The sequence below is a fragment of the Anoplopoma fimbria genome, chromosome 18, assembly GCF_027596085.1.
Source record: "Anoplopoma fimbria isolate UVic2021 breed Golden Eagle Sablefish chromosome 18, Afim_UVic_2022, whole genome shotgun sequence".
NCBI lineage: Eukaryota > Metazoa > Chordata > Actinopteri > Perciformes > Anoplopomatidae > Anoplopoma > Anoplopoma fimbria.
Genome location: NC_072466.1, coordinates 9,267,136 through 9,281,507, shown reverse-complemented (window position 1 = coordinate 9,281,507; position 14,372 = coordinate 9,267,136). Strand labels below are relative to the sequence as shown.

At 39.0% G+C, this 14,372-nt stretch overlaps 2 protein-coding genes across 2 annotated transcripts in view; one reads left to right on the top strand and one right to left on the bottom strand.

Annotated features, from left to right (window-relative positions):
- The window catches only part of LOC129106915 (tyrosine-protein phosphatase non-receptor type 14-like), a 38,570-nt gene extending 35,435 nt beyond the window's left edge, over positions 1-3,135 (top strand). Inside the window, exons 19-20 of the mRNA XM_054618194.1 lie at positions 96-259; positions 1,147-3,135. Coding sequence (XP_054474169.1) covers positions 96-259; positions 1,147-1,275 — 293 coding nt within the window. The 3' untranslated portion in view covers positions 1,276-3,135. The remainder of the gene's footprint in view (positions 1-95; positions 260-1,146) is intronic.
- A 636-nt stretch (positions 3,136-3,771) lies between these two features.
- Positions 3,772-13,493, bottom strand: smyd2b (SET and MYND domain containing 2b). Its single transcript, XM_054618772.1, has 12 exons — positions 13,327-13,493; positions 11,627-11,690; positions 10,656-10,766; positions 10,488-10,548; positions 7,899-8,023; positions 7,640-7,707; positions 6,863-6,965; positions 5,453-5,563; positions 5,209-5,329; positions 4,798-4,972; positions 4,238-4,346; positions 3,772-3,852 (listed from the first exon to the last, which is right to left on the bottom strand). The coding sequence occupies exons 1-12, from the start codon at positions 13,491-13,493 to the stop codon at positions 3,772-3,774; spliced, it is 1,296 nt and encodes a 431-aa protein (XP_054474747.1).
- Between the last annotated feature and the right edge of the window lie 879 nt (positions 13,494-14,372).

Sequence of the window (14,372 nt, the reverse complement as noted above, 5' to 3'; positions counted from 1 at the left end):
AGCTATAGCGGTAAATCGCATTCAACAAATTATCTCTTCAGCCTAGCAGACATAATACCCGCATCTTACCGTTGTCTCCATCATCTTTCCTGCAGCCTACCTGGAGGAGATCCAGTCTGTAAGGAGACACACCAACTCCATGCTGGACACCTCAAAGAGCCTCAATCCTCCTGTGGTGGTTCACTGTAGTGCCGGGGTGGGTCGCACCGGAGTGGTCATCCTCACTGAACTCATGATCAGCTGCCTGGAGCACAATGAGGTGGGTGGACTGTGCACTTACAGGGTGCAAGGAGTCAGAATGGGCTGTAACGTTTTTGTCATTTTTAGGATCACAGCTTCTCTTTGACAAGATGTATCACAAGTATCATATAAATTGATACACAGCTTAAGTTTTTGGGAGGGTAAAACATACAAGACAGTTATTTTGTAAATCAATCATCATGCTGCCAATGAAGAAGCAGACTGTGTGACTTAAAGGGCCAGTCTGTAGGATTTGGCGGAATCTAGCAGTGAGGTTGCTGATTGCAACAACCAGAAACTTCTCCCGTGTGCCAAAGGCGTAGAAGAACTGCTGTGGCAGACGCAAAAACATGAATGGTCCTATAAAGAGCCAGTGTTGGTTTTGTCCTTTTTGGGCTACTGTAGAAACATGGCGTTGCAACATAACAGACTCTGTGAAGAGAACCCACGTTGTATTCAGTTATAAACGGCCCATTTTAAGGTAGCAAAAATACAACGATTCTCATTTTCAGGTGATAATACACAATAAAAGAAAAAACTATTACATTTATGCCAATAGACCCCTAAATCCTACGCACTGGCCCTTTTTTAAAAACATTGTAAGCAGAGTTACTTAAAAGGTACACCTCATTTGCCAAAACATACACGCTCTCAAATATGCAGACCAGGTGAATCCAGATATGATCCCTTTATTATTTCACTCAGTGAATCCTTTGTAACGAGACAATGCAAATACATGTGACAGGAGGGATGGTATATGGACCTTTAATGTTACTCTAAGTTTATTGAGTTTATCTTTTTCTAGCCAACAAATGTGTCCTTTTAACTGCACAGAATTTGTTTTATAGTCGATGCCCCTAAAGGATTGTCTCTCACTCTCCTCATCTCTTCTCCCCTCTCCCTCAGCCCGTGGAGGTTCCCACCATGTTGTCAGGGTTGAGGCAGCAGAGGATGCTGATGGTGCAGACCATTTCCCAGTACACGTTCGTCTACCAGGTCCTCATTCAGTTCCTCAAGAACTCCCGCCTCATCTGAGCCGGGGCCGCTGACCTTTGTATTTAAATGCCATCGCAGAATGGCACCAGACAACGACAATGGTACTTCAAATTAGCATGAGGACTGTGCAACAGAAGCAGGTAACTGATGGTTGGAAGCAGATACAGAGATCATGTTGAGTTTTCTATGTGGCAGTTTATGGAAATTCTGATGGATTTTCATATAAACTCACGTCAAGGGAGGAGAGGATTTGTGTTGGCCTGTACAAAAATTGACGGCCATTTCTCCTAATATGTGTATGTAGTTTTTTGTCCCCCTGGGTTTAATTCTTGGACGTGTTCCTTCTGTTGGAAAATGTATGTATGTGCGTTTTCCCGATGCAAGTTTTTGTGTGATTAGATTTCTTAACAAATATCTTAAGAAATTAAATCTCAGTTTCATTTTGGATAGATTGCCTGCCTGCTACGTTTCTCATTCATTATTTAGCCATTATCAGAAATGGCACTGTGCTGCATGAACAGTAAGTGGCAGCAGTATTATTACTATTTTCTATACTCTGAAAGAGTTTGCCAAACAAAAGTATTCTTTAAATCACTGTTCTAAATTGTCGCTTTTATTTTAAACAGAGTATTGATTAATACAGCAAATATTTACTTCAACATTGTAACAAATGTTTTTATTTATTTCTATCAAAATTATGGTCATCTTCGCCATTGAACGGAGCATTGACAAGCATGTTGATCCTTGTCCTGTCAAATTTTATTTTTCATCTTTGAACTTGTCTTAATTTTCACAAAGTTTTTCAGAAAACCTTCTTTTTTCAATGTCAATGGGTTCGCTCCCATTTTCCTGGATTCATTTCTATTGAGTTCCTCCTCCACATGCAAACACACATAAACTGCAACTCCCTATGTTCTAATGTGTCTTATCACATTTCTTACCTTAAAGCATTTCAAAAGTCTAAAAAGTGTTTATTCAATGAATTGGAGATAATTTATAAATGTATCATTTCACAGTTGTATTCAATAGAGAAATGTGTCTTGATACTACAAATACTGTATACACTGAATCATTGTGCCTTATTGAAACATGAAACCAGTAGGAGCTGACGGCCCTATCTTTGTTTTAGGTTCTGGATGGGTTTAGTAAAAAAAATGTTTACCTCCAAAGATTAAATCTTTAAATTGGTATCTAATAATTTGTGTTTTCTTATAAGAATAACTTAAACATTTCATATAATTTACCTAACTCTCAGTTAATGATTTGACCGTAGGAGAATACTGATGTCTTTTTATTTTAAGGAAAATAATATAAAAGTGACATAAAAATATGCAGCCTTTAGTATCTGATCCAAGCCCAATAGATTACTATGTTGCCATGTTCCTCGATCCCATTTACTAAAATCACACTCTGAAGAATTTCCTTTTTACATGTTACCTTAAATATTTCTTTTGTTATTTTTTAAATCGTGATGCAAAGCCAGCCATGTCCAACGTGACTTTTTACGTAATGGGCATGTGAAAAACGATTTCTACAAATGTTTTATATATTTTATTTTTTTGACTTGGTACCCTAAAAATACCGCAACATAATAAACTATGCATGCATTTTTATATTTTAATGTATATATTCTCAAATAAGTAAAAGCTTTATGCTCTCTTGACATATAAGTGTTTTGTTGCACTTCTGTTCTCTTTGTGACAGTATTCCCTCACACGGCATTCCACTGTTTGTTTATATTTAATTTTTCCCCCTTAATTTTCTTTTTTGGCAAAACTCCCAAATACCTTTCAAAGTATGTGTACATATGTTTTGTATATGCGTTTTCAGTGCATCAAGCCTTTTGTTTTTCTGTCCCCAGACATGTATGAAGCTGTCGTACTTGCTTATTATGCAATAAAGCCTTATTTTCTTTAAGACCGTGGCCACAAGTTCATTTATTTTGGATTTATTTGAAATATTTCCTTTTGTTGGTAATAATGTGTGGGTTTCCCAGTACTGGAGACATGGTTTCGTGCAGAGCACTCACACAAGGTGCCAATGCAAACATAGTTCTCTATAACAGCCCTTCATTGTGATTGGGGCACATTCTGTAGTTTTAATAGGAACCTTGTGGTGAAGCAGCTGTCCTGATTGGCTGACAGGGATATTGTTGACCCCTACACACGTGTCAATCACTCCACTCTGATGGATGACAGGGTCCAGCTGACGTGTCAGTCACAAGCCAAGACAAGAATTAAATCATTAACAATTTGGGATAATCTTATGCTCAACCTCAGTAAAAAAAACTGTTCACAATGTCAGATTTTCACATTTAATATTAAGTACATGCTTGGTACAAACATACCTTGCATTCAAAAAACTATGAAATTCTTGCATACACATCACTGATGTAAAGAGTCCAATATCTGAAAAAATCCCCAAATACTTTGCATAAAAACATGAATGCTCTCTATCTTTGCTAAAGCTCCTAATCAAAGGAGTGTATGTAGTCCCTTTGGACCAGCCACGTTACATCTCTTCTTGACTTTCTCCTCATTTTCGTGCCATCTCTTTGCGCAACTCTGTCAAGTAGAAGTGATCCTTCCCATGAGCCACCTCCATTATGGCCATTGCCTGTATAAACACAAATAAATATCATTTAACAGCATTGTAAAGCATACAAGTATGTACCGGATTTCTAGGTCTGGGTATATCAAACCTCACTCCCTTTTTGGTACCAACTGAAGCTGTATCTGTAGCACTGCGTATTGAAAAATGTTGGCATCTAAATGCTCGATAATCGTTAGTTGTTAGTTTCCTATTTAATTTTCACACAAAATTTGCTTAAGAAGAAGGCTTCTTTTGTGAAATCAAAATATCTTTATATTCTTCTAAGCAAGGTATTGGAAAAAATATTGTATCTGTACCAAAACTAATATAGTTAACATTTAAAATGATACCCAGTATTTACTGTAATTCGGTTAAAAGTGTGATGTAAAAGGTCAGCGGTGCATGTTACCTTCTTGAGAGCGCCGACGCCCGCTGAGTGCCTCTCTAGGCCCATGTACAGTCGGCCCAACTTCAGATACATGGAGGACACATTCAAAGAGTAGGGTGGATACAACTTGCTGCATTGGAAAAAGAGAGCATACATGCTGATTACACTTAAAGCATTGCTTTTAAAGAGCAAAGTAGTTTGATGATGGCATGAACACTGACACAATGTTTTTCCAAGGTATTGATATCACAATAAGACACAGAATTAAATGTCCTAAAAATACATCTTCCACCTGTACTGTTCATTGCAATGATGAAGAAAAAAGAAGGTGAAACAAAATGTTTGATATTCTTGATCACCTTCATACCTACCTTCATATTTAGACAAATTCAATTTTTTTCCAATAATGGATGGACTCGCAAGCGACAGATAAAAAAAGAGGTAAAATTGAACAAACAGAGGCAAAGATATCCCGACTTTTAGTTCCTGATATGGTTCAATCTCTAAAAAACACTGGGACCTACATTTCCCTCAATGCAATCTATAAACGTCTGTTACTTAGTTACATTTGGTCTCATCACCTGTAAGGTTTAAGGATCTTCTCGCCGTATCTGACTGCTCCTTCTGGGTCCTCCATGAAGAGATAAACCCCCATGGCCTGGTACATGATGTGGAGCATGTAGACATTAGCGTCATCAAAGACGGCTCCCATCTCCTCCAGGCTCTGTTCACACATCTCCAGCAACTCACTAGGGGGTGCCACAGAGTCAAGGACTGTGTCAAAACAAGCTGAGGTTCTACTGAAACGGCAAAACGGCCTCTGATCCTATAATCAGATGTTTTAGAGTCTTGAAAGCTACTTTGCAGAAGAATAACGTCTGCTTAAGTAAAACTTCAGAAGAATTAAACCTACCTGCTGGTTCCCTTGAATAAAATTAAAAGTGCAGATGAATTGTACATCACAGAGACAGGGTTACTTAGTGAAAGGATATTCTTTATGTGTTTGACAGCCCGGAACTCTCTGATAATCTTCCTGGCGTACCGCACCATGTTGCTGATGACCTCTGGCTCTATGGGGTCCCTCCGCTTACGTACTTTCAACTTTTCCTTGTCCTAGAGGGGAACAAAAGACAGGGAGCACGATAGTCAAACAAACAAGGGAGATGTGTTTCAAAATTTTACAATGCCAGTTCTATGATTGTATGATTTTCTCTTTTTTCACTCAGCACTTCTTGCCTTGGACTTGGTTTTACAGTCCTGGCAGTCACAGGTGAAATAATAGGACTCTCTCAGCCTGTTGTTGCGGTCGTCTGATGGATAGAGGAGGTCTATGTAGCTGATGAGCACCTAGAGGTGATACAAACACACAGCACATGAGAATCCTAAACACTGGTCGCAAACACTATGTTTCATTGCCGTTTTTCTTCTTGTTTTAATGTCTCAATTTGCTGCCAGATGGATTCTAAACTGCAGGTTAGAAGGTCAGTCTTAAAATAACCCCACTCTCCTCTTAAATCAGCTGCTGCAACCCCCCAATACCACACACCCGCTACTGCTACAGCGTTGACTTGACACACTGACAAGTAAACTGTCATGGCCCGCAAAGTTTACACCAGCAGTGATGCTCATGCCAAAGCCTTCACACTCCAGTCTTCGCCTTTCAATCTCAGTCTCCAAGGCTTAGTAGAACCACAAACCTATCGAGTTTGTTTCAAGATCTAACGGAGTAATTTGACATTTTGAGAAATATTATTATTGATTATTTGCTATCTAGTTGAGAGTAAAGGGAGAAGATTGATACCACTCTCATGTCGGTACGGTTAATACAAAGCTAACTACCGCAGCCTTTTAGCTTTTCTTAGCACATAGACTGGAGACAGAGAACAGCTAACCTGACTCTGTCCAGAAGTACTGTAACAACCTGATCCCCATGGAAAGTAGCTAGTGTCTTTTGGTTGCCTGGCAACCTTATGCCAATGACAAGAATCCAGGAAGTTACTGTGCCTAGCAAATAACCCCTGTAAAATCCCAAAATGTTAAAACCAGTGACATAATGTGTTAATTATTTAGCTTAAGAGGTGCTTGTAGAAAATGTTGTAGTCTTTATGCTAAGCTAAGTCAATTCTGGAGAGTGGTATTTTACTAATTCTATTACCAAAGCGAAAGGCACATTGCCAAAATGTTGAACTATTCCTTTAACTCAAGGTGGCAAAAAACAATCACAAAACAATGCCTGACTTACACATCTTTCAAATTTGATCAATCCCTGTGTATTAATGTAGGATTACAAGTTAGTATTGTATCATTTCAACATAACACATTTACTGTTCTTCACAAGTTTGAATGTTATTTTGTGATTCTTCTTTGTTCGATTCGATGCGCACTGAACCAACAAATTTGAATCCAAATTGAGCTCACAGACACGTTTCACACACTCTTGTAAAAACAGCTCCCTTCTACACACACACACACACACACACACACACACACACACACACACACACACACACACACACACACACACACACACACACACACACACACACACACACACACACACACACACACACACACACACACACACACACACGAGGAAAATAAAACTGAACCCAACCCCCTCTAATGGCAGCTGTCCCCTTTCCTCACTTCATCTCCAGGCTTCATGTTGCGCACCGCCCGGACCTCCGCCGCCGTCCCGTTATATGTGACTATGACGCTGGGAAGACAGCTGTGGTTTATCAGTGCCACACTGTGAAGAGACAGACAGAAAGAAACAGATAAGAATAAACATCCAGCTCTTTACTTTCTAACAATGGATAAAGTAGGAGCAGAGAGAAAAGTGCCAACTCATCTACAGAGGCCATGCTGGTTCCTGAAATATGTTTGTGACCTTACTAGTACCTGGGTGGCAGCATGGAAATAACTTAAAAAAGAGCTGAGGGGACAAATTCACCCTCACACAGCCTTTAAAAAAAATACTTAACAGCCTCAGCCACAGCAGGGAGCCGATTTTACCACCACATGACTAACTGGAGAAGAAAAGTTGTCTTGCTAGAAATTGACAATCTGGCCTCCTTGGATATCTGTTACATGTTGCTCTGAATGCTCACCTTGTAAACATGGCCAAATACAGCCAGTTGTAGCTTTCAGCATTCATGGAGTAACATGGCTGTCCTTTACAAACTTTTTTTCAAAAACAATGACTGCAGTCCAAGTCAAATGACCAATGTCCCAAATAAAATGAGGGAACTAAGACATATCCAAAGAAGCCAATGAGAGAAAAACACTAAGACACTGAGAAACACAAAATAATCTGTGCATGGAGGGGAGAGTGCCCTGTGTATTATACTGTGCCTTTACATGCTTTGTTGAAACAGTACAGAATGAAAATGTTGTGAAATGCATGTGAGTTTTCCTTCTTACTCTGGGTAGATTGCAGTACCCATGTGGGACAGTTCATCATCCTCTATAGTGAAACCATTACAGGCAACCTGTTGAATAAATGGCACAGCAAAGAGAAAGAAAAACGCAAGTGCATATTACTTAACTTTTTCGTTTTTTTCATCAAATTATATATAAATCTTATTTCGTCTTAAACTCCAGTGGTTGATGGGGAAGTCATGGACAAGCACATTGTTAGTATTTTTGATAAAGATAGAAAAACAGTGTTTGTTTGTGGTACCTGGGAGAAGAGTGTGAGAAGGTCTTTATGGTCAGGAAACTCCACATTTTTGGAGAAAAAACGATGCAGTCCTGCAACATCTGACTCGTTCATCTCTCTTTTCTCATTATCTACGTCCTCCACGTCTGTTACAGGAGGAGGGATAGATACTTTGATTGATCAAATGTGTATTTTTACCTTGTATTTACAAAGCCTAGTATGCATACTCTTTAGCAAAAAAAAAACCATTTGGGTAATTTGTAGGAAATTGCATCTGCACAAAACAAGTGAGCAATCTAGTGCCTTGCTGCTAATTAAAACTACCTTTGTCCAAAACTTGCACAGTTTGTCTTCCAAATGATTATGATTTACCATCTCTCACAGTCAATCTCTTTGCATTGTATGCATGGTGCTTGTGACTGGATATTCAAATTAAGCATTAAGCTGTGAACCTGTTTCATATCTGGTTTTGAAGTGATTTGAGAAACACCCAATCCAAATAGTAGACACACACGCACACGCACACACACACACACACACACACACACACACACACACACACACACACACACACACACACACACACACACACACTCACTCACTCACACTCACTCACTCACTCACACTCACACACACACACACACACACACACACACACACACACAGACAAACCCATAACATACAAATACACAGACAAACCCATAACCTTAACCCTAAATCTAATTCTAACCTGAACCAGCCCTCAAACACTGAAATGCCTCACCCCATCCCTAACCCTAAGGATCACAGTATTACTAGGTACAGGTTATCATATTGCAATTAAAACTAGCGTTGGTAATGTATTTTTGAAACCTTTTGTTGTTATATTTGTTGAATTTCTCTTTTCAACCCGACAGCAATCAATAAATAAAATGCTCTGACAAACAATCTGAAAAAAAATCTGGTATCTGTGGCTGTCGCTGGGCCGTTATAAACCTGTTGAACTGATTGTCTGCCTGCCTGTCTTCTGTACCTACCTGTCTTGTGTCTAACAGTATGCACTCTGCCATTGCACTCACTGCGTGTCACCAGTTTTCAACAAGCTGATAGCTCAACAGCTGTGATTACTAATAATAGCTATGTATGTTGTTTACGTTCATAATGATGATTTGGGGGAATTGGCTTTGGACGGAGGTCTGCAGGGACAGACTGTCAGTGTCACAGACTTAGCAAGCTTATTGTTAGTTACTTTTGGAGCTAATGCTGCTAGCTACTTTAATTGGAAAATAGTTGACAACACAGGGCTGTTTTTCTTTTGGTTGGATACTTTCAAAATCAAGCTTACTCTTGCTGGTTTTTCGACCCAAATTTTTGGACAAGTTCGCACATACTATCTGTAGCAAAGCAGAGATATCATCTTAATTTCACACTTTTGTCTTCCTTGTCAAAACTTGGTGCCTACAATACCCATAATGCAACCGGACCACCAATAGTCAGGTTGGAGATTTGGGCGTGTTATACTAGTAGCAGCTAACACAGCCTTGAGCCTCTAACCTGAAGCAGAGATGAAGAGCTGGCTAACGAGGTCTGTTAAGATCATTTTATTTCTAACCCTACACCTCCAGATTTTGTAGTCTTCAACCCCAATGGATGCGGACTCAAGTGACATCATTTGGGTCAATTATTCAGTATTCACGCTCCGTCTGGAGCCAAAAACTTTAGGGAGGGGCAATCCACTCACTCCAAAATCTTAGAACAACAAGGAAGGATATATTAAAAAGCCTTTAACATAGTAGCTATATCATTAAAAGAGCCAAAATGTTTAGTCCACTGTAGGTCTCCGTCAGGGCATTTGCCCTATGCCACTGTGATAAAGGCTTTTTATGTACCCTTCCTAGTTGTTCTAAGATTTTGGATTGCCCTGAATGCCTTCCTGATTATCCAGATTTTTTTCCCAATTTTCCAAGAGCACTTCACACGTTTTTGATCTATGGTTGAGGACACAGATCAACCAGTTATCTCTCTCCACAAAAGGCTTTATACAAAAAAAAAAAAATCACATATGCAGTAGCACTTCCCAATGTCTTTAAATAGAAATAGATTTCAAAATTGCCAGAGTTCCCATTAAACAGCATACGCTTTGTTTTTATGCCACATACACCATATACTTTTATACATGTGAAATTATTTAAAATCAAGGAATATTGGTTGATATACTTTTATATGATTTTGAACTGAACCTCAACTATGAGTTCTCCTGAGATGACTAATTCGATCAAACACCATTTGACTTACAGACACTCGGTCAGCGCTGTGTGTTAGTCTAAAGTGCTCCTTCCCATTCAAGTTGTTACACTTGTTACGTTGTCGAATGGCATTTTGCCCAACATCTATAGGATATATATAGATGAGGCCAAGGGTGTTTCTCTCAGTCTAATCTAAATGGTTTGTGCTTTTTTTAAGAGGGATATCTAGTGACCCTTAGGACTGGAGTACAAACTCAGAGTCTCTGGACACTTAATGCAGAATCTGACCATTTCCAGGTGGGTTTATAAAGGTTTTTACCAAAGAGCAATCAAAGTCAAATCACAAACAAAAATCATGCATGTGTGTTAAAGGACAATTACTCACGTGATTGTACCTCCTCCATTAACAAGATCCTTTCAGAAACACATCGTTCTTTCTGAGTTTTCTGTGGGACAGCGCCATGATTAACAGAAAAAAATGACCTCAATGAACCACAGTTCATGCCAGGAAAAACTCAAATATGATGTGTTGTCTTTTTATTAACTGTCCAACCTTCTTTGCGAGGATCCGGGCCACCAGGCGAGATATCTCTGACGGGCACCAGTTCTCTTGGAATGCAATCATGGCAGAGCACTCCAGCTTGTGCATGGCCCAATCTCCTTTCTACACACAAACACACAACCCTGTAGTTTAAAGCCGATTACATTTTTTAAGATCTAAGGTAGGTAGAGCGAACTATTTAGAGTTTAGGACCCACCACAACAATGTTTACCATGCAAACAGAACCATTCATTGACTCTGGCTCTTCTCCATTCTCTGATTTAGTTCATCATTACCCATGGTCGTGACATGCTTCTTATACAACATGCACAGAAAACTAAATAATAGGATGGATGAAAAAGGGGTAGAACTTGTAAAAAACCACAACAAAAAACTTCTTTACTACTGGTGCTACTAGTGGGGCAAAAATGTTAGATTTTGCTTGAGGATGACATCAGAGAACAGAACATATTGTTACCTAAAACACAAGGGTTCATCCCCACAGTGACTATTTTAGGTCATATTAGACTCCGCTTTGCACGTTTAGCTCTACATTATCAGACCTAGCTCAATGTTAAACAGTCAAAGCTGTTTTCTTAGAGCTGCGGTTAGAGCTACATGCTAACATTGGAGGAACAGGGATTCAGTCATTTGTTTTAGAGGTATATTATCATGAACTGCTAAGGACATTACATTTTGCATTTTGGTGGTGCAAGATGCAAAATCAGCAATCACCAAATCATTCAATGTCAATCCATCCAATAGCTGTTTAGATATTTCACTCTTGACATAAATGTCAGAACCGTCCACAAGCAAATATTATCATTGCTTGAGTGAATCTGATGGTTTTCCAACATAAAGTAGTTGTTGTAAAGGAAATACCAGCATTGTTTTGAGCTCTCAGCTACAACACAAGGTCCAATATCTGTCACAGGAATCATTACATTACGAGTCATTCTGTCCCTCCCCCTACTGTGTCCTACCTGGCATTTTGAGTTGCAGTAGAAAGCTTTCTTGCACTTCCCACATCTTGCCAGATTCTCTTTCCTATGTATGAAACAAAAACAGGGTCTATTAGCTCATGGATAGTAAACAGCATCTGATTAGAAAGTTACTCAAAGATCCTCACACTTTTATAATTTACTTTTCCAGATACACAAACAACACTCAGACATCAGACATTATAGCTCAGAGTCTATCAACCTGCATACAAAGATCAGTCTGCAGATATCAGACTTCAATGCTGTGGATGTATCTGCACGTGAGTATACACTTGTATGTGATTATCTAGCTGCTTGAGTTTGCATGTGTGTAAACATCCTGCTCCGTTACTCTGAAACAAGAATCAGCAGTTGCTGCTGGCCCGTCGTAACTGCTGCAATGAAGCGCTTTCAAACATTCTGTGGTATTAATAGAGCTGACCTTATGACTGACCAGCTGTCTCTCTCCACCACATTGAAAACTAAAGCAAAAGTCCACCCATTTCATTTTAAAACTGTCCTTAGTCAGGCCAAGTCCTGCAAGCTGCTCGGTGTTGAGTGGACATGATCGGCTGGGAACACACTTCCTGTTGTAAAGTGCAGGTGTTACCCAGCATTGCACGCCGCTGATTGATATTTACGGTGGTTCTCTTTACACTTTAAAAAGTGCTTTCTCCTGAAGCTGTGTTTTCTAACGTACAGCAGATTGAACGGCTGTCTCAGGATCATAAAATGTTTCCTTTTTCACGTTTTTCTGCCAAGATGTAGAGGTCTCTCTGAAATGAACAAGGTCATGGTCTATTTATGCAAGACTATATTCATATTTGAGCTAGGTTAGGCTGGATTGCTCTAGGAGGACACAGCTAAAGTTTGGATTAGTACTAAGTTCAGCAAAAGGGTTACAGTGGATACTCGCAAGTGATGCTTTTCAAACTTCTACTTTTTGTCACCTGATAGTGACAATATAAAAAATGTCACTTTACAGAATCCAAACTGTGCACATAATTAGACTTCAGCAACTTTTCAGTTTAAAGTCAGATCATTTAAGCAACAACATTTACGGTTTCAGAGAGGATAATGTAAATCATCCATAATGAACCTTAAAGAATCTTCCTAAATAAAAAGACCTATTTCACACCTTTGCATGATTGATTGTATACTGAATACTGATAAATTGATTTCTCAACAGTTGAATCCATACCAACCTGTAGACCATAGGACAAAGAAAATTTTAAACACTAGATTATTAGATTATATTGTATCTGAATGTTATTACTATTTCTAGGCTATATCAAATATACTATTACACATGCAAACAATCAAGAGCTAAATTACTCACCTGGATGGTGAAAAAAACATTGTCAGAACATGATTTATGATAGGACCATTAATGTAAGCTGTGTTTTACTTTGAATTTATCTCAGGAGAACATTGTATTTATGATGACTTTACTAAGTTATCACCCCATAAACAGTTTTAAACACATTAATAAAATAGAGTGTGTGTTTGCAAAATAGACCATTAGAAACATTTTTTTTGCAATTTAAAGCCCTATCATTGATCATATGTAATGAGGTGTTGCAGGATATGCAGACAAAAGTTGGGATGCAGGCAAATTGAACTCTTTATGAACTATCAAGTGACCCTCAGAGAGGAGAGGACGTTGTGACAGCATGCAGGGATGAACATAACCCGTCACGTACCTGGTGAAGCAGGACTCACAGTAGCAGCCTCTCTCCTTCACTGACAGCACATAAGAATACGCCGGGCTGGAAAACAGCAGCTCTCCTACTTTAAAGGGTCTGGTGACGCGGAGACCTCGTCCTTTACCCGGACTGTCAAACCTCTCGAGTCCCGCTATGCTGCCCATCGTAGTGCTTTCTTCGATTGTCTTCCTCCACGATCACTCTCTACTCACTCACTCAAGGACACCGGAGTTGTCAAGTTAAGGTGGTTTTACCCTCTGAGACCAAGTGCGCCCCTGGCTGTGGGAGCGCGCATTTGCATTCAGATAATCAGGTGTGATATACTGTCGCCAAAAAAAGCCCACGATAATATATATTATTTTTAATCTTCTAATGAGACAGATTTGTGTGCAGGGACTTTATCTGTGGTTATGGAAAACAGATGCTTCAGCTCTATTCCTCTCTCTGCTGACATCATTGTTGGGCAGATAATTAATGTGTTAGGATTCTGATCATGTTGGGCTCTTAGATTGTTTGTATTCTGTGCCTTCATTTCGGATGTAAGTGGGTACATTTGCTAAAAAAAAAAAGTCATTTTTATCTGGTAGTGGTGCTTCACATTCTTTTTTATGACTTTTTTCAAAATATTATACAATGACTTTTTTATGACTTTTTACGACATAGTATACTATGCATTTTTTCTACATACTATACCAGTGGTTCTCAATCTTTTTTCAGTGATGTACCCCCTGTGAAATACTTTTTCAGCCAAGTACCCCCTAACCAGCGCAAAGCATTTTTGGTTGGAAAAAAAGATGTAATACTAAGCGCTCTGCCATCAGTGTCTGATTTATTAAACTGTCAACACTGACGATTGCATTGTTGCATTAAATTCAGTCTATGAACTTACACTTATATTTTATTGAATATTTATTAAATAACTATTTTTAAAGGATTTTTGAATGGATGCTAATTTTAAATATATTTTTTAAAAATCTCACGTACCCCCTGGAGTGCCTTCACGTACCCCCATTTGAGAACCACTGTACTATACTATGAATTTT